Genomic DNA, 25,192 nt, shown 5'->3' with positions numbered 1-25,192 from the left:
ACATGACATGGTCCTGTTAACTCACTCTGCTCAGTGCCTAGTACCGTACTGTGCATTCGGTAAAGCTTTTTCATGAAGTAAGTGAAGAAGAAATTAAATTGGGCTAATTTTCTAAGACTAAGATCAGAGAAGTCTGTTTTGTTTTGTTTTCTTGACTTGAAATTGAGTGGGTGTTCAGTGGAGCTGTGTTTAAGTAAACTTACATGAACTGATTGTTTGACAATTTGATAGGATTTTATTTTCAAACCCACTACACTGAGAAACACAAAGTGGTACCCAGTAGGGAAATGTGTCCTTTCTAGCATTGCTCACTTCTTTGCCTCCCTCCCTTCCTTCCTTCTTTCCTTCCTTCCTTCCTTTCTTCCTCCCTTCCTTCCTTCTTTCCTTCCTTTCTTCCTCCCTTCCTTCCTTCTTTCCTTCCTTTCTTCCTTCCTCCCTCCCTTCCTTCCTTCCTTCCTTCCTTCTCTTGTTTAAGATTATAATAACTCATTATATTTTTCCCTAGAGCCAGTAATGAATTATTAGCGATACTATTTAATTGTGTGACTTTTTATTCATTATGCTATAGAGTACTGTTTGCAATAGCCATGTTTATAAACTGACAATTTTATATTTGATGAATAATTATTTACTCAGTTGATTTTTTTTTACATTATGTATTTTATATACTCTATCACTAATCTTGCAACTCACAGTGGATACCTAAGCTGTATCAGGACTTTAATATTGCAAGACTCGTAATCATGACACAAGATCTTATTTAGCTAACATGTATGATTATCCTTCACAATAGAACTGTGAATAGTACCTTGATTTATAAAACCACTCTTTCCCCATTTGTAAATATTAACCCTTCCACATTTTGCCATAACAGGGTCAAGTTATAATTACAGAATTTTAGAACAAGGGAGTTACCCAGAGATTGATTTCCAGGTGGACCTGAATATTTTACAAGTGAGGAGACTGGGGCCCCAAGATGTTAAGTGACTTATCCAAAAACAACATGGCTAATTAAAAACACCTGCTTTTGCATGTAGTCCATAAGGCTTCTTATGAGTCATAGTAATTAAAGCTAATAATTTTATCCCCTTCCCTCTTCCTTACTTTGGAAATGGACTACACTCTTTAGAAGTTATATCACAAATCACTCACATCATGGGTAAGATTAATCATGCTTTTTGACCTCCAATTATTTATTTGGAGTGTGATGCCTTAAAGCTCCCTTTTTAGGAGAAGTTTGGATGGGTGGAATTTTAAGGAAAATAAAGTCTTGAGCTTATCAAACTCAAAAATGGCATTTCTAGAAAAATGCTCATATAGATAACTATGACTTTCCCTTTCAAGTTTTGATAAATGGCTTCTCCAGGCTGAACACCTGAAGATCAATCCCTAGATTCAGAGAAAAAAATCAGTAGTTCATTTTACTGGGCACTTCATAGCATTTTAAAAAATATATTCATTTATTAGCATTAATAGTGGCTTAAAGTGAGCCTTTGTGCCAGATCCACTCAACTTAGTCTCATGATCCCCCAACTACAGAATGTTACCTTTGATGCTGAAAGTTCATCAGTGATCAGCGTCATTCTTCATTTCCCTCCTTAAATTAGCTTTCAACTGTTATATTCCCAGGAAAAACGTGCTCCCTAGAGAATCACTGAGAAATCATGCATCAGTTAGCCTTGATGGCTTGTTGGCTTAGACAAAAAGCAAGACAGCATTTTGACTACATTTTCCTTCATGTTACATGTGCTTTCTTCCACGAGGAGGAAAAGAGTAGGGCCTGCTTCTAACTCGAGACCTGTGGCCCCATCTATGAAAATCAACTGATTCTCCAGTCTCCTCACTGTCCTATTTCTTGGTGGTATAAAATCCACTAAAAAAAATCGATAGAGGTATAATTCAAGTACAGTAAACTACACACACTTAAAGTGTACAACTGATAAACTTCAGCATGTATACACATGTGAAACTATTGTCACAATCAAGAGAACAAACATGTAGATCATCCCAAATGTTTCCTTGCGTGCCTTTGTCCTATACTTCCCCCTCACTCTCTCCCTCGGGCAACTGCTAATCTATTCTTTGTCACTGTAGATGGGTTTGCGTTTTCTAGAATTTTATTGAAAGGGAAATATACATATAGACATGCTGTTGGTCTTCTTTCCCAAAATTATTTTGAGGTCCATGCATCTTGCCATGTATCAATAGCTCATTCATTTTTAGGACTGAGTAGTATTCCATACATCCTGTGTGTATAGATCTACCACAGGTAGTTTATCCTTTCAGCTTTTTTTTTAAAGATTTTATTTATTTATTTGAGAAAGATAGCAAGAGAGAGAGAGAGCAGGAGCAGAGGGGAAAGGGAGAATCAGTCTCCCAGCTGAGCAGGGAGCCCGATGTGGGGCTTGATCCCAGGACCCTGGGATCATGACCTGAGCTGAAGGCAGATGCTTAACAAACTGAGCCACCCAGGCGCCCCTCCTTTCAGTTCTTTATGGACACTTGGGCTGTGTCTTCTTTTTAGCTATTGTAAATAAAGCTAAATCTTGTATATAATTTTGTTTGGACAAAAGTTTTCATTTCTTTAGGCTAGGTATCCAGGAGTGCATTGCTCTCCTGTTAAGGATTGCTTTACATTTTCAGGAAACTGGCAAATTGCTTTCCAAAGTGGTTGTACCATTTTACTTTCTCACTAGCAGTGTATATGGTTGCTCCACATCCTTGTCAACACTTGGTGTGGTCGGAAGTTTTTTAGCCATTATGGTTAGGGCTGTATTGGTGTCTCATTGCAGTTTTAGTTTACATTTTCCTGATGACTAATGATGTGGAGCATCTTTTCAGTTGCTTATTGGTTATCTGTATACCTTTTTTTGTGAGGCATTTATTCAAATCTTTTGCCCCCTTTAAAAATTGGATTTCAACTGTATTGATTTGCTCAGATTTTGTCTCTTACAAGACTGCAATATAGGTTTTCCTTATAATAAAATTTAAATACATGTTTGTGAAGCCCCAAGTACTTCATTCACTTGGCAACATCTGTATCTGTTTATTCCTGAATTATAATTTCTCATGGTACCAGTCTATCCATTTAAATCTTAGATATCCTAAGATTGTACTTTCATTTCTCTTATGGTTAGCTTTTTGGTTAAGAATAGACCTATAATAAATCCAATTGAACTTCATCTTCTCTAGGGAATATGTAGTATTTTAGGTAACAAGGCTATATGTGCAAGGCTAAAAACAACCACTTAAGGTGCATTGTAAGAGCTTTATAGAAAATACATCCTATGGGAATTTTGAACACCACCAAGACTTTTGTGTATTTAAGGAAATAATTCACAGTGGTAATGTTGATTTCAAGAAAGGGAAGTGTTCACATCATTTACTGTAAGTAAGGGAAATGTTTTCTTTTCTTTCTCTCCTTTTATTTTTTTTAGACATTAAAAAAGCAACTGATAGCTTACTTGGATTGTTACTTTTTCTAATTATGTATCACCAAGGGAAGTGTACTTTTATCTGGTTGTATTTAATTAGAGAATTTGTGGTTTAATCTTTGTATTCAGATCAGACTATGGTGCCAATAGAAATCTTATGCAATTTTTTGATCATATTACACCACATTTCCTTAGAAGGGAACAAATCCATGTTCAGATTTCTTTTTGAATGGGAAATAAATCTCTTTAACAAAAAGACATTCTTCTTACACTTGCCAGTGATCTTTATTTTTTAACCGTATCTAGTATTTTATTATACAGAATGTCAAATTGGCTGTGTATTTATTTTTATTTGCTCATCCTTTTCCAGTGAATGTCTTTCCATGACTCAGATGCTCATGTTGTAATCTTTGGAAAATAACATCTCAGTGCCATTGTATGAGTGAAAATAAATGCAAGTCTGTGCTTTTGAAAGTAAATTTCCTAATTAGTGCCCTGAATCCATGGAAAATAAATGGGGACACTTCATAGCAATTCAATTCAAATGCTTTCTTTCTTGCATCTCCAAATAGAATTACAGCTGGTTGCTGCAGAATCTTTGGTAATGCCCCAGTAAGGTTGCTCTCTCACTTCGCCCCTTTTCCTGGCTCCCACTGACTTCAGGAAATATCCAGGGATGGAGTTTTCAAGGTGCGGTCCCAGGCTTTACCTGGGAACTTGATAGAAATGCAGATTCTCCAGCCTTCCTCCAGACCTGCGGAATCAGAAACTGAAACTGGAGGGTAGGCACAGCAATCTGTGTTTTATTTTATTTTATTTTTTTTAAAGATTTTATTTATTTGACAGAGAGAGATACAGCGAGAGAGGGAACACAAGCAGTGGGAGTGGGAGAGGGAGAAGCAGGCTTCCCGCTGAGCAGGGAGCCCGATGCGGGGCTCGATCCCAGGACCCTGGGATCATGACCTGAGCCGAAGGCAGATGCTTAACGACTGAGCCACCCAGGCGCCCCGCAATCTGTGTTTTAAACAAGCCTTCCATGTTATGATTCTGAAGCATCCTGAAGTTTGGGAAGCGTTGGTCTAGGGGAGGGAAAGAAGTTGTGAATGCAGACCTATATAAAATTCCTTTCCTGCAGCTTCAAGCTGACAGGTTCACGATCAGGTTGCTGTAGCAACAATTGCACAGTAGGATTGGATAATGAAACACTGTGAAAATAAGAGGCATGAATATTAATTGGTCACAATATTCTAGATCACTAAGATTTATACTGGGCAAAATGGATTTTTACTTTTAGCCTTATGTCAAGGAGAAGCACAGTTTCCTGAGGTTATATGTTTGACAGGTGGAAACCATGCCTATTTTTAAAACATTACTCCTTTGGAATTTAGACAAATTTTTGTAGAAAAACAGAATTACTCTTAGAGACATGCAGCACAGAAATCATCAGTAATGTGCTTAGCAGTGACTTATAACCCTGAAAAAATTAATTTATAATTGAATTATCCTAATACATTATAGTAGCCTTCTCTGCCCACAGTATCTGTTTTGTAGAGCACAGTGCTGAGCACCTAATGGCCATTAAATAAGCATTAAGATTTGATTCATTAAACCCTTTTTTGGCAATTATATGTTCAAAAACAGCTATTTTTGAAACACATATTCATATTCTGCACTCTTCTTTCTAGTGTATGGTCTATCTAAATTCTAGCACTTTCTGTATTCAAAGAATTAAATTCATTTTAGGGTTTGCATTTTATTGATATGTGCTAAGGATTAGATGCACTCAGTTAAGCTTCCTCCTGGCCAAATGACATACCCTGTCTCTGATGTCAGTCTGAGAAAATCCTATATAGTGTACAACATCCCCGGATTACCTTATCTAAGTATTACATGGACATTTCAGGTGATATATCTTGGCATGTGGTCATTTTTCATTAACTTATTAGGGACTGTTAAAGCATCTTTTCCCCTTTTTGACACCTTGCCATAATTGAATGCAAGATTGACTGTAAGACTGAATGCCTGATATTCATGCAATAAGTGGATGGGGTTTCGCCGGTGTCTAGCAGAAACCATGCCCAGATGGGTGTTTTAGGAAAAAGGGATCTGTTTCTACCTGACACGGGCAATAGACAAATGATACCTACTCTCTGGACTTTATTTTCCTCAACTGTAAAAAGAGGGGATTCATTACAGCATCGCTAAGATCCTAAGCATTATAGAGATCTAAGACTTGGGAGAAAGGGTGGGGGGAATCCCAACCGTGAAGCCCTGCTGAGGTGTAATATACAATTGAGTATTTTTTATGTATTTGTTGAAAGAATGAATGAAGCAGAATAATTAGCCTCAGGTAGGCCTCAAACTCCTTTGGAGACAATGGGAAATAATGACATTAAGCACTCATAGTTTCAGTGGTTAGGCTAATGTGTTTTGGGAAACAGACTTTAGAGAAGTATGTTTAAATATGTAATGTTTTTCCCCAGATTTTTCACATTGAATTTTTTATTCTTAACCCTAATGTGTATGAAATACTTAGGAAAGCCAATAATTTTAATATTTTAAGCATAGCTGTGCTCTATAGATCATATATATTCTTCTTAGAAGAGAAATATCTTTTTTTTTTTAAAGATTTTATTTATTTATTTGACAGAGAGAGCACAAGCAGGGAGAGTGGCAGAGGGAGAGGGAAAAACAGGTTCCCTGCTGAGCAGGGAGCCTGATGCGGGGCTCGATCCCAGGACCCTGGGATCATGACCTGAGCCAAAGGCAGACGCTTAACGACTAAGCCACCCAGGCGCCCCGGAGAAAAATATCTTTTAAAGGACAGCTTTCTACACTTTGTACTCCTTTGCACTCACTTATTTCATTACATTTTGTGTAACCTAAAATTGTAGCTATAAAGCTATTTTGAGCATGCTTTTTCCAGAGCCTTGTAAGAATCAACAGGAGCATAATTTTCAGACACAGAAGTGCAAAATAAGCACAGAAGCCTAGCTACCATAAATAAAAAGGCCAGAATTCTAAGTTTGCAAAAGCACATAATTATTAGCAAGGGGGGAGGGAGGAGATAAGGACAAAAAGTAGAATTTTATCGGGTCTTTCTTCCTATTTCTAAACTTTTTCTCTGAACTTCGTTTCTTCTCAGAGATGGAATTCTGTGAAACTCCTCACACTCTGTGCTCTGGCTACCAGACAGACATGCACAGTGTTTCTCGGCATGGCTACCAGCTAGAGATGGGCTCTGATGTGGACACGGAGACGGAAGGGGCGGCCTCACCTGACCACGCTCTGAGAATGTGGATACGGGGGATGAAATCAGAACACAGTTCCTGTTTGTCCAGCCGGGCCAACTCTGCACTGTCCTTGACTGACACAGAACATGAAAGGAAGTCGGATGGGGAGAATGGTAATAGAACTATCTATACTGTTTAAGTAAAACCCAGAGAAAATGCGGTTTTTAGCCTTTGATTTGTTTTCCTTCCCTATGTCTGCTTATCTTTCATGTACTGTGCAACTTAGAAATGCAGGTTAGTGGGTTCCCAAGTATCTGGCAAATAGACACATTTATTTATAATGATAGATAAAATGCTTTTTATTTCTGGTGATCCCCCAAGGGAAATAATCTCATGTCGTCAGCGATATTGTGCATGTCGTATTTATTACTCACCTTTTATTTTCATCTTTATTTTCCAGTGCACTACTAGTGGTGTTTATTATAGAAAGTACTCATTTCGGGGCGCCTGGGTGGCTCAGTTGGTTAAGCGACTGCCTTCGGCTCAGGTCATGATCCTGGAGTCCCCGGGATCGAGTCCCGCGTCGGGCTCCCTGCTAGGCGGGGAGTCTGCTTCTCCCTCTGACCTTCCCCCCTCTCATGTGCTCTCTCTCTCTCTCCCATTCTCTCTCTTTCAAATAAATAAATAAAATCTTAAAAAAAAAAAAAGAAAGTACTCATTTCATGTATTTTGGCTTTATATCAATATATGAACGAGATGAATGACTGTATGTGCTCTCTTAATTCAGATTAACCTATCAAGTGTACAGACAGATTCAAATTAACCAGGTTAGACTGAAACAATTAAAAAAAAACCCAGAAGGTAAATTAACTTCAGCCATTTGCCAGACAGTAAGTAATAATACAGTATCATTAAATTGTAATTATATATTCTTTTCTTACAACTTTTAGAAACAGAAAAGTTTTGTCTTTTTGATTTGTTGGAAAGAGGTTAGTTTATTTTACTTCTGTTCCTCTGTCCCTACTCTTATGGAATCCTTTCATAAAAAGCACATTAATACTTATTAAACACATTAATCTGGGCTCTTCATCATTCTGTTTGTCTAAACTTCATAGGTGCCATTACCGTGACCACAGGCCTGCTCTGTGAGCAGTGACTAATTAGTATTTTCTCAGGTGGCAGAGAGGTAGCCAACCGTCCTATACCTACAGCTTTTTCTCTCCTATCCTCCTCTGCCTGGTTCAGCCCATAGGGGACAATGGCCACAATGATACAATCAGGAATGACCATTTGCCCACTAGTTAAAATATCATTTCCTTAATGATAGACCATAACATTTTGTAATATCACCAAGTATCCTTGGGGTCTTGATTTTGTTTTAGTTTATTTTCATGTATGTATGTATATATTGCTGGCTTTGGCCAAGAGCGAGGAGGGGAATTATGGAAATGAGAAGGGAACATAGATGATCTATGTATGCATAGTCATGTAAGTGAAAGAGCATTAGGATGGAAGTTATGAGACCTTGGACTGGTCTCTAAAGTTCTCTGGGCTTCAGCTGTGAAACAGAAAAACTAATGACCACATTTATGTGAAAAGGAGTGTTAAATGATCTCCTGCATCACCAAGACTTCTTGTTGTCCTTCATGTCACTCCTGACATATGAAGTAATATAGCCAGTTCACTGCATCAAAACATTAAAATAAAAGAAATTTCTCCATGGGTTTCCACCATTCTTCCACTTCTGTAAGACCCTAGGTGTATGGGGTTTCTTTTGAGGTAATGAAGTAATTCTGGAATTATATATTGGTGATGGTTACAGAACTCTGTGAAAGTACTAAAAACTACTGAATTATACATTTTAAGAAGGTGAACATTATGATATGTGAATCATATTTCATTGAATCTGTTACTGAAAAAATACTACCAGATGAAGGATATGGGCTAAAGATTGAAGAATCCCAGCTGAGTTGGATAAGGATTAATTCATAAAATGTTTGGTATTACAGGTTTTAAATTCTCTCCTGTTTGTTGTGACATGGAGGCTCCAGCTGGGTCTACTCAAGGTAAGTGTTTCCAAATATTTGACCACTGATTATTTTTGCCTCACCCCATCCCTGACGCCCACCCCACAAAGTGGAACCCTGCCCCCCTGACAAACAACACACAGGGCTGGTTATTTAACCTGTCAAAGATTAGTTCATTGGCTGCTTACTGGTTTGCTTTCCTCTGGAAAACTTCATGTCTGTATGTTGGTAGTGAAGAGGAGGTGAGGCAGGAGCTGGGGACAAGGACAAGACAAGATCTAAGGTGGGATAGGGAAACATTATTTAGCATGGAGGTGAAGATTTTAAATCAAGTTGAGTTGGGTTTGGCCTCATGATTTCCTACATTATCTATGATTTTTTGCATGGCTTTAGTCATTAATTTAATCCAGATATTGTCATAACTTTAGAACACCTAGCAAATGGCTTTGATCTTTTCCTTCAGATGCTACGGCTTGGGTTTAGAATCCTGCTATATCCATGTCATCAATTATAAATAACACCTTCGATGAAAGAAATGTTGTTCATTCTTCCCTGTAAACCTCTGTTTATACTGTATCAGTTTTTCAGTGAGGGGATATTGGTGTCCTTTTTACTTTTGTCTTCATTGCACCCATTAAGTTTTGCCTCTTTTTGTGAGGCATACTGAAAGCAATATTTATAAATGATTTTGATGAAATCAAAATCAGATCTTCACATCTGACCACAGGGCAGTGACTCAAAATTGGAAGGTGGCCAGGGGAAGGGATCAGAGGAAAGATATATCAGAATGAGCTTTATCAAAATGCACATTATCCTCCCCTACCCCACCATGAGAACTGCATGCTGGGGTGAGCCACTATATTGTATTACTGAGTCTTATTCCTTGGGTGTATTAGGGACTTTCAAGAATGAAACTATTCAGTTTCATTTGGCCCTCAGTCTAATCAACTATCTATCTACCTTGATCGTGAAATACTATTTACTGAGACAGAGTTGGAAGACGCAGGAGTAAAGGACACGCATCCTATCTTTTCCTTGTAGGTTTATTTTCCTTATGGTTTATTTTCGGAACTGGATAGGGTATCACAAAATTGGGCTGGGCTGCCAAGGAAAACCAATGATCCAGTCTGCTAAAAACTCATCCTTACTGCAAGACTCTATTGGCCCAATATGTACCTCCAAGAATGATGTCAACTTTTGAGAGGCAGTGGAGCATAGTGATTATAAGTTTGGACTGTGGAGCCAGACAACCTAAGTTTAAATCCCAGCTGTGTGACCTTGGGAAAATTATATGAAGTTTCTGTGCCTGAATTTCATCATCTGTAAAATAAGGATAATGTTAATGTCTACCATGAGGGTTTTGTGACGATTGAATAAATTAATGTATATGAAGATTTAGAATAGTATTTGTAACACATAAGTACAATTTGAATGTTCACTATTATTATTGATCAGCACTTCGATTTCCAAACACACTTTTGGTATCTTTATCTGATATCATCCTCATGATCACTCTGCGAAATAGATTCTCTTTTTATCCAGATTTTACATAGGAGGAAGAGTTAAAACAGAAATTCAGAAACCAGCTAGCTAAGTGCAACTGATTATTTTCCAAATAGCCATTCCTTTCCTTCCTTAACTCACATATAATGTGAACTTAAACAACTTTTCCCTTCTCGGTGAGAGTTCTATACATCTTATGCTGACTCCTACTACTAATTTTCAATAAAGAGTATACAGTTTAGAGTCTTAATTTATGACCTATAGTATGATTTCACCAATTTGGTTCTATAAATTTTCAATCAGTGATAACCAGGCTTGAGCAGTCTTCAACATTTCCCTAGGTTCTCACAAAGAAGGTTTGAGTTAAGATGAGAGTATAAATGCTTTTTCTAAAAGCATATTAATTTGAAGAAATAGTTATTTTCAGTGAATTGAACTTGATGTTTGTGTGCAACTATTGCTATTTATTTCCCATTGATCTCATCCATTCATGGAAGGAGGCCTAGAAGGGCATCTTTTTCATTAATCTGACTTTTTATATACTATATTTGAAAAGAGTAAAATGGCATAAAATTTTTAAGATTTATATATTTTACTGTCTGAGACTCCATGCCACCCCATCCTTGTGCCTCAGTTAGTGTCAGTGACACTTTCTTTTAGTTCTGTCTTCCTATACATTCTGATTTTGAGATTATTGATGATGCAGTAGGCACAATATCATAGACCAGCTCAGGATGATTTAAGCCTCACTCCTGTAAATGTGGGAGAAAAGTGGAGATAGGGGAAATTGTTAATTTGGGTGAGTTATTCAACTGAGAAAGATTCTGAGACATGATTTCAAGGATGCTTTCAATTCTGTCCATCCTAGATTATGACTTGGATTTCCTACTTACATTTCCAAAATCATGTCTAGAAGGACTTGTTTCTTTCATTTCATTAATTAGTTAAGCTTTTCAAAATATTTATTTTTTCTCATTTTCATAAACTCTATTTGGTTACCCTTAATTGAATTTAAGTCTCCGACATGCTATAACCTATGAAGGATTAAAATAAATAACCATCCATTTTAGCATGAAACGCTTGGACTGAGCCGCCTGAAGCACAGGGGAGGGGAGGGAGAACATTGGGTAACAGAAGGGAATCCAGATTTCTTAGCTTTCATACGGCAATCAGAACACTAATGGAGTTTTGTTTCCATCCCCTCAAATTTGTCCTAAGTAAACCCTTTGTTGTCTATTGATGCTTAATGGTCTGTTTAGGAAAAATGCAGACTTACTCAAGTTAGCTTCATCCTGAGGCCTGTGAGCAGGACACATTGATATCAACCATACCTCTTTATTCATTTTACCCCCTCACCATTCCCGTTTCACCTTACTACCAACATTGCTCTGAGGAAAAAAATAAAACTGAGAGGCAATATATTTTTGTAGCTCTTCTCTGATCTTACAAGGATAGAAATGCTGGTGGGTCAAACCTCTGGTCCTCTAATACACAGCTCTGCCTCTGACAGGCGATCCAATGGGCATTTCTTAGAAGGATTCGGCAGTCCTACTTGAGGCTCAACCTCAGCGATTAGGGTACCCCTCATAATTACATTTGACTCTACCTCAGACTGGAGGAATAAACGATATGGGCAGCTAAATTCGGGTAATCAATTTCCAAGAATAGGTTTTTCACATATGGCCTAAATGAAACAGTTAGATTATAAAAAGTGAAAATGAAATTGTGTATCAAGAAGCTAAATGGAGAGAAACAGAGAAAAAGCATTCTGAACCTGTAACTAATAAAGTATACAGATGGTCCCCGACTTATGATGGTTTGACTCACATGCTTTTGACTTTATGGTGTGAGAAAGTAATACTCATTCAGTATTAATTGTACTTTGAATTTGAATTTTGATCTTTGCCCGGAGTAGCGATATGCAGTACAATCCTCTCCTGATGCTGGGCAGTGGCAGGCACAGCCCCCAGTCAGCCACGTGATCACAAAGGTAAACAGCCAATACACTTACATCCATTATGCACCTATACAATCATTCTGTTTTGTGTTTTTTTTTTTTTTCACTTTCAGTACAGTAGTCAATAAATTACATGAGTTATTAAACACTTTATTATAAAATAGGCTTTCTTTGAGATGATTCTGCCCAACAGTAGGCTAATGTGAGTGTTCTGAGCAAGTTTAAGGTAGGCTAAGCTATGGTGTTCAGTAGGTCAGGTGTATTACATGCATTTTCAATTTACAGTATATTCAACTTACGATGGGTTTATCAGGCCATAACCTCATTGTAAGTTGAGGAAGATCTGTAAATTGTGAAGAAATTATTTATAGCTATATTCTTGTTTATAGTGATATTTCTGTGCAAGCCATATTTATTGAGTGCTTACTCGCTGCTAAGCTCTGTACTGGAGACTGGGGATATATAAAAGATGACCAGTATACAATCCCCAATCTCAAAGAACATATAGTCCAGTAGGGGGGATGGATGCCCTGTTAGTTAGGATTATTCATTATTATTTATTACGGTTATTGCAGGGAACAGAAACCAACTTGAGATAGCTTACACAAAAAAAAACACATTTATTTAAAAGGGCATGAGAATGCTTCATGGGACCAGGGCAAGAGAGTGGCTAGACAGCAGGAAGGACTTAGATCAGAAGAATTGCCTGCACTTTGCCTCTTGTTTCTGAATCCAGTTCCTTCGGTCCTGCCTCTGCAGGTTGACTTTCTCTAAATCTCCCATTTTCAAGACACACCCGAAACCTCATACAATTCCTCAGTTTATATTTCTCCTGTTCAGAAAAGAAGTTGAAATTAACCTGCTATTTTTCAGTGCCATTTCTAAATTCCAAGGAGACAGAATAATTTTCCCAGCTTGAGTCAGATATCTACCACTGGTTCCATCAGCTACACCCAAGGAGTGAGGTCAGTAATACAAATGTTGCTTTGTGGGAACCCAGCCACTGGGTTCTTGGAGCAATTCTCAATGCAGGGCAGTCAGAGCCAAGTGGGCACATATACCCAAAGAGGTCTATTAGAAAGGAGAAGGAGCTAATTTTAATGCAATCCAGTTAGTACTGTGATAAAGATATGTGCAGCTTGCTATGAGAACGCAAGTGATCTCAAACCATTTATTACAGTAAAAATGGTTATATTAATTCAATCTAAATAAACTGTGCTCTCTATAGAGTGTGTGGTTAAGAACATGGTCTATGGTATAAGGTAGACCTAGGTTTGTGCCCTGGTTCATCCATTTACCTGCTGTGTGTCCTTGAATAGTTACCTAAAACTCTCCAAGCCTCAGTTTCCTTGTCGGTCAAGTGGAGATATTACCTATGCAGTTTTTGTGTGTGTGAGGATTAAATGAGAAAATGAATATATTGCTCTTCACAATGTGCCTGTCATATGTTAAATGTACAGTCAGTGTTAATTGTGGTTGTTTTCTATCATTCAGCAAGAATGTATTATGCATGTATTGTGGGGTAGGTGCGATGAGGTGAAGGCTCTCTTGGCAAGGATTAGCCAGACCTGCCGTGTGACTTCTGAAACATCTAGTGTCCCAGGAAACTCTAGCCTAGCAGGGTCCAGCCTATTTGCTCCTCATTTCCATCTGGGTAAAATGCCATGCACTTGCCTTACCTTCAATAAGACATCATTTCCGTAGCCAACAATCTTGTTCTGCCAAGTATAGAAGACTGTAAGCAGAAATTCAATGAAGTACTTCAGACCTGGCTGAAGGTTCACTTGTACCATTGTTTTCCTGTTGTCATTGTAGTAGCTCCTTAAGGTAGAGCTGGGATTTCAACTACCCAGAAGCCCTGTTGATTTCCACGATTGTTGGGCAGCTGAGCTCCCTATATGCTTCTCAGGAACTTTACAGGTAAGGGATTATCTGATATAATCCCATAATAGCCAAAAAAATCCATTAGTACTGCTCCCTGTTGTTTCTGTACTGCATACCCCAGAAAGCTGGTAATATACCATGTGCTACCAATAAACGCCATACTATCTCAGCCATGCATATGGTGTTCTCAGACCCTAAATTGCTTCCTCGGAACAGCAGAAGTTGTGAAAAAACAGCTAGTCTAACACCTGGGTTTCCTGAATGACATGTAATAGTTACACCCAAATGAGGAGTCATTCCTTCTGATATTTGACCATGTGGGGCCATTCATGTACATTTAATGGAGGGAATTTGTTTGTTTGTTTTACATTTCTTTCCTTTGCTTTTTTGTTTTCCCCTGGTAATGTAAGTTATACAGGACACTTCCATAGCAATGATAACAGTTCCTCGGGAACCATCTGAATGTCAAAGGAAGTATGTGAAACAATGCAATGACTTGGTAATAGCTTTGGCAGGAGCCCTGCCATATAACTGACATCCTAATGGCTCTGTTGGACCCATTAGGCTTGTATAAGACAGTGCAGTTGACTTTGTAATGGCTCCTTTGGAGATGTTACACAATCAGAGGAAGTGTGTAAGTCACTGAGATTACTTTATGTGTGCATGAGACACTTCTGTGGTGACTGTGATACTCTTACAATTGGAAACAATTTTGATGTTATTGAAATTCAGCCATTATAAAGTTAGATATAACAAGCTCATATTTTCTTTTTTGTAGGTTATTTTTACTGTATTTTTTGTAGTTCTGAAGTTATATCAGCTGATGGTTTAAAAATTAAAACAGTAAAAACAAGTTTAAAGTGAAAAATCCTTCTCCCTCTTACACTTCAGGTGCCACTCTTGAGAGGTAGCCAGTGTTAACAGTGTATTATGTATCATTCCCCAAATGTCCTGTACATGTACAAACGGGAGAACATACTATAGAAAGTCTAATAATTTCTTCTAATTAATATTCTATCTTGGACATTCTCCGATATTTGTAGTATATAGATCTGTCTCGCTCTTTTTAATGGTTGTGTAGTCTGTTTCTGTATCATTTTTTTATTTAGTTAGTTCCCTTATTCGTGGACATGTAGATATCCAACGCTTTGTCATTAAAAACAGTGCTGCACTTAACGTCTTTGTACACATCTTTTTGCACACCTATTGGATAATTTCGTAGAAGTAGAAATGATGGGTCAAGGATATGTACATTGAGCATTTTTTATAGATATTACTAAATTTCCCCTTTAAACAGCCAGTGTATCTTCCTACTAATGCACCTGTTTTCCTATATCCTTATCAACACTGACAATGATGAAAAAGATTTATTTTTTAAATTTTTATTATTATTATTTTTTAAAGATTTTATTTATTTATTTGACAGAGAGAGACACAGAGAGAGAGGGAACACAAGCAGGGGGAGTGGGAGAGGGAGAAGCAAGCTTCCCGCTGAGCAGGGAGCCGGATGTGGGGCTTGATCCCAGGACCCTGGGACCATGACCTGAGCCGAAGGCAGACGCTAATGACTGAGCCACCCGGGCGCCCCGAAAAAGACTTCTAATACCCAATCTGCTAGATGAAATATGGTATCTTTTTGTGCTATTACATTGCATTTTATTTATGAGGGAGCTTGGGCATCTTTTTATATGTTAATGGACCATTTACATTTCTTTGGTTCTGAATTTTCTCTTGACATCCTTCACCCATTTTTCTATTTGAATTTTTATATTTCTTACTATTTTTCAGGAACACTTCGTATATTAAGGTTAAAAATCCTTGGTGTCACATATTATGCATGTTTCTTAGTTTGTCATTTGCCTTTTGAAATAGGTTCACAGGATGTGTATGTGTGTGTGTGTGTAGATGTAGAGCTTTATTTTTTTAAGTGGTCAAATTCAATCATCTGTACTTTATGACTTATGGAAGTATATGTAGAAAGATGGATAGATGATAGGCAGATATATAGCTACCAACATTATAATGTCCCCAATTCTAAAAGCAAACTGCTTGAAAATTTATTTTAACTTTGAACTAGAATCTAAGTATCTACATACAAATAATAACTCTAAATGTCTGGTATGTATACATGTGGTATGCATCATGGATATATTTACATGAAATCAAACTTGAATGTAAAAGAAGTTAAACATAGTATGAGTAATGTAGACGTTAAAATAAAATAGAATTATTTATTAGTCTTTGTAATTGATCTTGATATATTGTTTAACCACTTACTTCTTTAGTACATTAAATAATATGAAAGAAGCCAAAATGAATTAATGTGCCTACAGAATTAGCTTATCAATAGATTTTTTAAATTTTTTGAGTAAGCTCCATGCACAGCATGGAGCCCAAAGTGGGTCTTGAACTCACGAACCTGAGATCAAGACCTGAGCTGAGATCAAGAGTTGGGCACTTAACTGACTGAGCCACCCAGGTGCCCCTATAGATTTTTTTAAGAGGTTAGAAAATGTAACAAAAAATATGGTTGAGCATATACTCACTAGGAATAAATGACAGTACAGACATACCTTGTTTTATTGTGCTTCACAGATAATGTGTTTGATACAAATTGAAGGTTTGTGGCAACCCTACTTTTTTTTTTTTTAAAGATTTTATTTATTTATTTATTTGAGACAGAGAGAATGAGAGAGAGAGAGAGCACATGAGAGGGGTGAGGGTCAGAGGGAGAAGCAGGCTCCCTGCTGAGCAGGGAGCCTGATGCGGGACTCGATCCCGGGACTCCAGGATCATGACCTGAGCCGAAAGCAGTCGCTTAACCAACTGAGCCACCCAGGCGCCCCATGTGGCAACCCTACTTTGAGCAAGTCTGTCGGCACCATTTTTTCAGCAGCATTGCTAACTTTGTAACTCTGTGCCACATTTTGGTGCAAAATTTCAGACTTTTTGATTATTATTATTGTATTGGTGATGGTGATCTGTAATCAGCGACCTTTGATGTTACTATTGTAATTGTTTTGGGGCACCACAAACCATGCCCATATAAGATGGTGAAATTAATCGATAAATGTTGTGTCTTCTCACTGCTCCACCAACTGGCCAGTCCTCCATCTCTCTCCCTCTCTTCCAGCCACCCTATTCCCAAGACACAACAGTACTGAAATTAGCACAATTAAAAACATACAACAGCCTCTAAGTGTTCAAGTGATAGGAAGATTATCACGTTTCTCATTTAAATCAAAAGCAAGAAATGATTAAACTTAGTGAAGAAGGCATATTGAAAGCCAAGATAGGCTGAAAGCTAAGCCTCTTACACCAGTTAGCCAAGTTGTGAATATAAAGGAAAAGTTCTTGAAAGAAATTAAAAGTGCTACTCCAGTGAACACACAAATGATAAGAAAGCAAAACAGCCTTATAGCTGATAGGGAGAAAGTTTTAATGGTCTAGATAGAAGATCAAACCAGCCACAACATTCCCTTAAGCCAAAGTCTAATGCAGAGCAAGGCCCTAACTCTCTTCAATTCTATGAAGGCTGAGAGAAGTGAGGAAGCTGAAGAAAAAAAGTTTGGAGCTAGCAGAAGTTGGTTCTTGAGGTAAGAAAAGAAGCCATCTCCATAGCATAAGGGTGCAAGGGGAAGCAGCCAGGCCTGATGGAGAAGCTGCAGCAAGTCATCCAGAAGATCTGACTAAAATCATCAATGAAGACGGCTACACTAAACAGCAGATATTCAATGTAGACAAAACAACCTTCTATTGCAAGAAGATGCCATCTAGGACTTTCATAGCTAGAGAGAAGCCAGTGCCTACTTTCAAAGCTTCAAAGAACAGGCTGACTCTTACTAGATCTGAATTCAGCTTGTGACTTTAAGTTGAAGCCAATGCTCCTTGTTAACTCTTAACTAATTTTTGGTAGAGTTATTAACACTTACATAACATATAACATATATTAACATTTCTAATATTTCACAACTATAAAATAGACATCTTTGTGATCAAAGCTATGGTCTGGTTCTACTTCCTTACAGCAGATTTCTACAAAGAAAATAACTGGGTTCAATAATGTTTACATTAAGGCCCAAGATACATATTATGAAATTATTTCTGAATTCATAGCCCCCCATTAGCAAAGCATGAAAACAGCAGTTTCATTGCTCCCTCACTTACATTCGGTGATTTACTTTAAAATATTTCTTGCCAATTTTTCGAAGGGTAAAAAAATGAAACTATGTATTTAAAATTACATGGCCCTTATTGATTCTGGAATTGAACCTTTTATCATCTCCTTTTTTTCTAATGACATTTCCTCATTTGTTAGTTGAGCTGATTTTTCCAATTATATATTATTTAAAATCTAGAACTAATGAGTAAATCTGAAAGTCATTTCATGGAGGGACAATAAAATACATAATCAAGGAAAGGGGAGAAGATAAAAAAATAAGCCTGTCATAATAACTCAGAAAAAGAGGAAATTGAACAATTCCTAGGAAACTACTTTGTGCACCTCTTTGAAGATACACTTGAAAACCTGGGTGGAGTGGATGATTTTATAGGAAAAATGTAAATGCCCAAAATTGGCCTTAGAAGATAGAGAAAATCTAAACTTTCTGATTTATATGATAGAAACAAAATTACCAAAGAACTACCCAAACCAAAAAAAGTAGCAGAATTAGTTTCATAGGCAAAACCTGCCAATCTTTTAAGGAATGTATCATTTCAGTGCTCCTTAAATATTTTCAGAGCATAACAAAAGTGAAAGCTTCCAAAATCTTTGAAAATTTTTTGGAAGCAAGAAAAGCTTTGAGGTCTAAAGCAGAAAAAGAAATCCCAAAATATAGCTACAAACCAATTATACTTGTGAATATTGATGGAAGCTTCTTAAATAAAATACTGACAAAGTCCAGCAATGGAGTAAAAGAATAATACACTATAACTGAGTACAGTTCACTAGGAATGCAAGGATGGTTCACTATTAGGAAATCTGTTACTCTAATTTACTCTATGAATAGATAAACCATATGAAAAATTGCTTAGATGCTAAAAAGGCATTTAATAAAATCGAGAGTTGTATTTATTTTTTTAAAGATTTTATTTATTTATTTGTCAGAGAGAGAGACAGAAAGTGAGTACACAAGCAGGGGGAGCAGCAAGCTCCCCACTGAGCAAGGAGCCCGATGTGGGACTTGTTCCCAGGGTCCTGGGATCATGACCTGAGCTGAAAGCAGATGCTTAACCAACTGAGCCACCCAGGCGTCCCGAGTTTTATTTAATAAACACATACTATTTACTCTCTGCAGACACTGTTCTAAGTATTTTACAGATATTAATGAGTTTAATTCTCACAACAACTCCATGACTTAGGTAGTAATAATATCTGCATTTCCATATGTAGAAATTGAGGCATAATGAAGATAAGTGAAGTCATTTTGCTAGTAAGTGGCAAAGCCAGGCTTCAAACCCAGGCAGTCTGATTCTAAACCCTTGCATTTAACCACTCCACTATACTGCTGCTTATCAATTTTTGATAGAGATTCTTATTTAAATATACCTATATATTTATATAAATCTAATTTCTTAGATATAATTCTATTATATATGCTATTATAATTAATTATTACATTATAATGATATATAATTAAAATTATATGCTGCATTATAATTACAAACATAATTATAGTAGCATATATAATATGATTATATATAATTACATGTAAATAAACATAATTATTTATAATTAAAAATATATATAATTCTGTAGCATGATGTCATGTTAAATCATTAAACCCAATTTTATTTTAAGTGAGGAAGCACTAGAAGGATTTCCATTTGAGTCAAGAGCAAAACAAGGATGTTCACTTTCACCAACTACTTTAAACAGTTATGAAGGTTGCAACTGTCACCATATTCATATATACAATGGAATATTACTCAGCCATCAGAAAGGATGAATACCCACCATTTGAATCAACACGGATGGAACTGGAGGGGATTATGCTAAGTGAAATAAGTCAAACAGAGAAATACAATTATCATATGGTTTCACTCATATGTGGAACATAAGGAATAGTATGGAGGACATTAGGGGAAAGAAGGGAAAACTGAAGGGGTACAGGGGGAAAATTCAGAGGGAGAGATGAACCATGAGAGACTATGGACTCCAGGAAACTAACTGAGGGTTTTGGAGGGGAGAGGGGTGGGAGAATGGGTTAGCCTGGTGATGGGTATTAAGGAGGGCATGTGTTGTAATGAGCACTGGGTGTTTTACACAAATAATGAATCATGGAACACTACATCAAAAACTAATGATGTACTGTATGGTGGCTAACATAACATAATAATAAAAAAGAAAACAGAGGGCGCCTGGGTGGCTCAGTTGGTTAAGCGACTGCCTTCGGCTCAGGTCATGATCCTGGAGTCCCGGGATCGAGTCCCACATCGGGCTCCCTGCTCAGCGGGGAGTCTGCTTCTCCCTCTGACCCTCCCCCCTCTCATGCTCTCTCTATCTCATTCTCTCTCTCAAATAAATAAATAAAATCTTTAAAAAAAAAAAAAAGAAAACAGAAATAAGAGGAATAAAATTAGAAGCAATGAAGTAAATTATTTGCAGATTACATAATGTATGTTTACAAAAATCTAATAAAAGCAAACAGTAAATTAATACAAACAAAAATTCAAATTAATAGTTTTTCTCTGTATAAACCACAACCAATTAGAAAATATAGTTGAATAAATTATTAGTTTAACTTACAATGCAATGGTGACAATCAAAATACCTAGGAACTAACTAGTAAAAAGTACACACATGCACACACACACATGCACACATACGCTGCAATGCTATTGAGGAACATAGAAGGAAACATATATAAATGGAAAGCTATACCCTGTCCTTGGATGGTAAGTCTCAGCATCATAAAATTCTCCCCAAATTAATCTGTAATTCTAACATGCCTTCAATAGAAGTATTAGCCTTATAAAAACACTGACTTACTGGCTCTGATGTTCAAATGGAAAAAAAAAAAACAAACCCAAACATGTGAGAACAGTTTGAAAATATGTGGGAAAAAAACATAATGTTGTGATAGTAAGTTTGCCAGTTATTAAAATGTATTTAAGTTCATTTTAATTATACTAGTGTAGTGCTAGTATATGAATAAACAAAGTGTTAGAATGGAAGAGGAAACCCAGAAATTGACCCAAATATAGATGGTGGGGAGATGAACCATGAGAGACTATGGACTCTGAGAAACAAACTGAGGGTTCTAGAGGGGATGGGGTTGGGGGGATGGGTTAGCCTGGTGATGGGTATTAAAGAGGGCATGTTCTGCATGGAGCACTGGGTGTTATATGCAAATAATGAATCATGGAACACTACATCAAAAACTAATGATGTAATGTATGGTGATAACATAACATAATAAAAAAAAAAGAAAAAAAGGTGTCAGGACAATTAGGTAGCTATCTACAAAACAATAATATTGATTCTCTACCTCACTCCCTACACCAAAATAAATTCTAGATGAATTAAAATTTAAATATGGAAGTAATTAGTAGAAGGAAATATGGGAGAATTTTTTTCCTGAACTTGGAGTAGGGGAGGCTTTTCTAGATATAGGACATGAAAACAAGCTGTAAACAAAAATGTTGCCATGTTGTATTTGTAGCATCCAGAGACAAAGGGTTAATTTCCTCTTATGTAAAAAGTACTTACAGTCAATAAGAAAAAAAGCCCCAACAATAAAATGAAAAACAATTGATAGAGTCCATAGAAAAGGAAATGAGAATGGTTCTTGGACATATGAAAAATGTTAACCTCACTCCTAAAAGAAATGCATAATAGAACCATAACTTATCATTTATTACCTCTCACATTGGTAATAATAACCAGTTAATAATATGCTTTGTTGATAAATGTGTATGAAATATTGATTATAGGAGTATAAATAGAGTCTCTATGAGAGGAAATTTGACAAAATCTAGCAAAAAGTCTACCTCCTTTGACTCAGTGGTTTTACTTTGCAGAATTTATCCTATAGATATTGAATGAGTATGCAGTGATATGTATGAGGATGTTTACAGTAGCATTGTTCAAAATAAGTCAAGCAAGATATCAATGAAAATGTTCATCAGTAGGGGGCTCCTTGAATAATTTATGGTACAGTCATGCAGTGGAATATTCTTCAGCCTTATAAAGAAGGAGATATACATGATGGGAAGAGAAGTAGAATGGTTTAGGAAGAATTGCATAGGGCCATTTCAACTCTATTGACACAATATTTGTTATTTATTTATTTATTTATTTATAACATTTTATTTCTTAAACTAAGTGCTTAGGGGTACATGGGTGTTTTGGGTTTTTTTAAAGATTTTATTTATTTATTTGTCAGAGAAAGAGAGACAGAGAGAGAGAATGAGCAGGGGAAAGGGCAGAGGCAGAAGCAGACCTCCCGCTGAGCAAGGAGCCCGATGTGGGACTTGATCCCAGGACCCCGGGATCATGACCCGAGCCGAAGGCAGACGCCTAACTGACTGAGCCACCCAGGCGCCCCTACATGGGTGTTTAAAGTATTGCTCTTTGTACCCTTTTCTAGATATTTGAAATATTTTTAATAAATTTAAATGAACAAAATGAGACAACTCTGTGTGTATTGAAGGAGAATGATCTTCGACATATATCATTAAACAAAAGCCACAGGGTTTAAGTCATTGTGTATAGTAGTGGCTTTTGTGTTTGTGACTCAGAGTAAGAAATACTTTTTATATTGTGACCCAGCTCGTAATGAATGTATAAATAAAAATAAAAATTAGCAACAAAAATTTCACAAGAGAATACCTACCCTTACTATGAACAACACACTCTGACATTTTTTATTCCATTTTATTTCATGTCTTTTGTAGTGTTAATTGTGATCAAGTAAACTTATTTCATAACCCATTAATAGGTCACAACCTCCAACTTAAAAACTGATGTCTAGCACACACTACACTTGATATATAGTTTTTAATGGGGCTACATATATATATATGCTTGTATATACATAGAATTTCTCTGGGAGTACTCACAATAAATGGATAATTCTGATTACATTTATGGAGGGGAACTAGGTGACTATGAGGCAAGGGTTGGAGAGAGATTTGTTTTCCTACACGTTCTTTTGTACCTTTAGAACTTTGTACTATGTGTTATTAGAATTTTTAATTTACTGTAATTAAAAACTAAATAAAATGAAAATATCAGAGAGGAATGAATCCAACTCACTTGCTTTCTAGACTACATTTTAAAATAACCAATAATTGCCACTTACAGAGCTCTTTCCAATGTTTTAAAAGAAATTAAAAAAATACCCTCCTTCCCTATAAGCATAGGATTATAAAATATTCCCTTTATTGCAATCCCCAGATTTAGCTCTTGATTTATTTCTTTAACAGCCTTTTTTGGTGTGTGTTCTTTCTAAAAACAAAGTGAGAAATCTATTAGACTGAGGGTAATATTTTGGTCTTTACATTACTATTAAGTCACCTGCTCTTTCTGATTGTCAACATGAAATTAGAACTCTATATGTGGAAGAGACGTACTCTGGTTTTTTTGAAAAAGCTGTGTTTGGAGATCAAGTTTCTGTCTTACACAGGAAGCAAGACATGGAAGCATTGTTATCCAGTGGACCAGCAGTTTTGTTTCAAAGTTGTTGGACAAAATTAACAGTTCCAAAACAAAAAGACAGCTGCAAATTCCAAACCTTTCATGTAATATATACCATGCTATTTTCCTTTGAAATCAAACACATGTATTTGCCATTTAACAATTTCAACAGTGACACAACACAACATAATTGTGTTTCCATGAACAAATGGCTATTACGCTAAGTAGTTGATTTTAAATAGCATTTCCTTATTCACCAAAGTCCATATTTTTGACATTTTGTTTTCAATTTTATTTTCATTTTTTTATTAGTTTCAGAGGTAGAATTTAGTGATTCATCCGTTGCCTATAACACCCAGTGCTCATTCCATCAAGTACAATCCTTCGTGCCTATCACCCGGTTATCCCTTCCCCCAGCCACCTCCCCTCCAGCAACCCTCAGTTTGTTCCCTAGAGTTAAGAGCCTCTTATGGTATGTCTCCCTCTCTTATGGCCACCATCATCTGAAAATTTGCACTTAAAGAATTTTCATTCATTTTGATGTTTGTAAGTGCAAAACTAATTTAAGATAACTCATCCTTTATTTTCATTGTTCCTTGGCAAGTTTATATTTGCTGAAATAATTCTGCAGCCAGATTGATTGTGTGGCCTGCACAAGTCTTCTGTGCAAACGTTTAATAACTTTTACTGTGAGAAAACTGGCAGTCTTGTGAAAACTTTATCTTCTACCCGTGCTTCATAACCTGGGTTACCACTGCTAAACAAGGACCAGAACAAAAGAAGTATAAAACTGGGGAGTATCCTACTCCCTACCAAATTTGTGAGTTCTCTCTGCTTTCTTCGCATGGCTTCTGGGCTGCCATGCTCTTCATTTTACTCTTATTTCAGTGGTCCCTTCTCTATCTTACTTGCTGATTCTTCCTCTTCTCTCTGACCTTTTAATGTTGTAGAAGACCCAGGGTTCAGTCTTTGTCCTACAATCTTCATTTACACTCATTCACTCAGTGATCTCAGACCGTTCTTGAGGCTTAAAACACTATCAAGTACACTGATGAGTTCCAAATTCATATCTCAGCCAAGACTTCTCTTCTAACATCCAACTTAAACTACCTACTTGATAATTTCACTTCGCTATCTAATGCACTTCTTAAATTTTACTTGTCCAAAACTGAACTCCTTATCTTCCCTCTACCCCAGTCTTGCTCCACTTGCAGACTTGCCTATCCCAGTTGATGGAAACTCCATCCTGCCACTTGCTTGGGACCAAAATCCTGGAGTCATCCTGAGAGCTCTCTTGCTCTCATACCTTAAATCTACTCTATCAGCAAACACTGTTCCTTTACTACCAACTCCAGTGTTACCACCTTCATCCAAGCCACCATCATCTGTCCCCTGGGTTATTCAGCAGCCTCTATTCTAGCAGCCTCTCTGCTTCCCAGAGTGATCCTTTTTAAAATGGAAGTCAACTCTGCTAAAACTATTGCAAGGGCTTCTCATTTCAGAGTAAAATATTT

The 25,192-nt window shown here is 36.8% G+C and overlaps 1 protein-coding gene across 1 annotated transcript in view; it reads left to right on the top strand.

The window, feature by feature from the left end:
* Nucleotides 1-25,192, top strand: part of TENM1 (teneurin transmembrane protein 1) — a 785,358-nt gene that overhangs the window by 301,936 nt on the left and 458,230 nt on the right. The window contains exons 4-5 of the mRNA XM_035008354.1: nucleotides 6,580-6,840; nucleotides 8,677-8,733. Coding sequence (XP_034864245.1) covers nucleotides 6,580-6,840; nucleotides 8,677-8,733 — 318 coding nt within the window. The remainder of the gene's footprint in view (nucleotides 1-6,579; nucleotides 6,841-8,676; nucleotides 8,734-25,192) is intronic.

This window comes from Mirounga leonina, unplaced genomic scaffold, assembly GCF_011800145.1.
Source record: "Mirounga leonina isolate KUSES-001 unplaced genomic scaffold, KU_Mleo_1.0 Mir_101664, whole genome shotgun sequence".
Taxonomy (NCBI): Eukaryota; Metazoa; Chordata; class Mammalia; order Carnivora; family Phocidae; genus Mirounga; species Mirounga leonina.
This window is presented reverse-complemented; position numbering and strand designations above follow the sequence as displayed.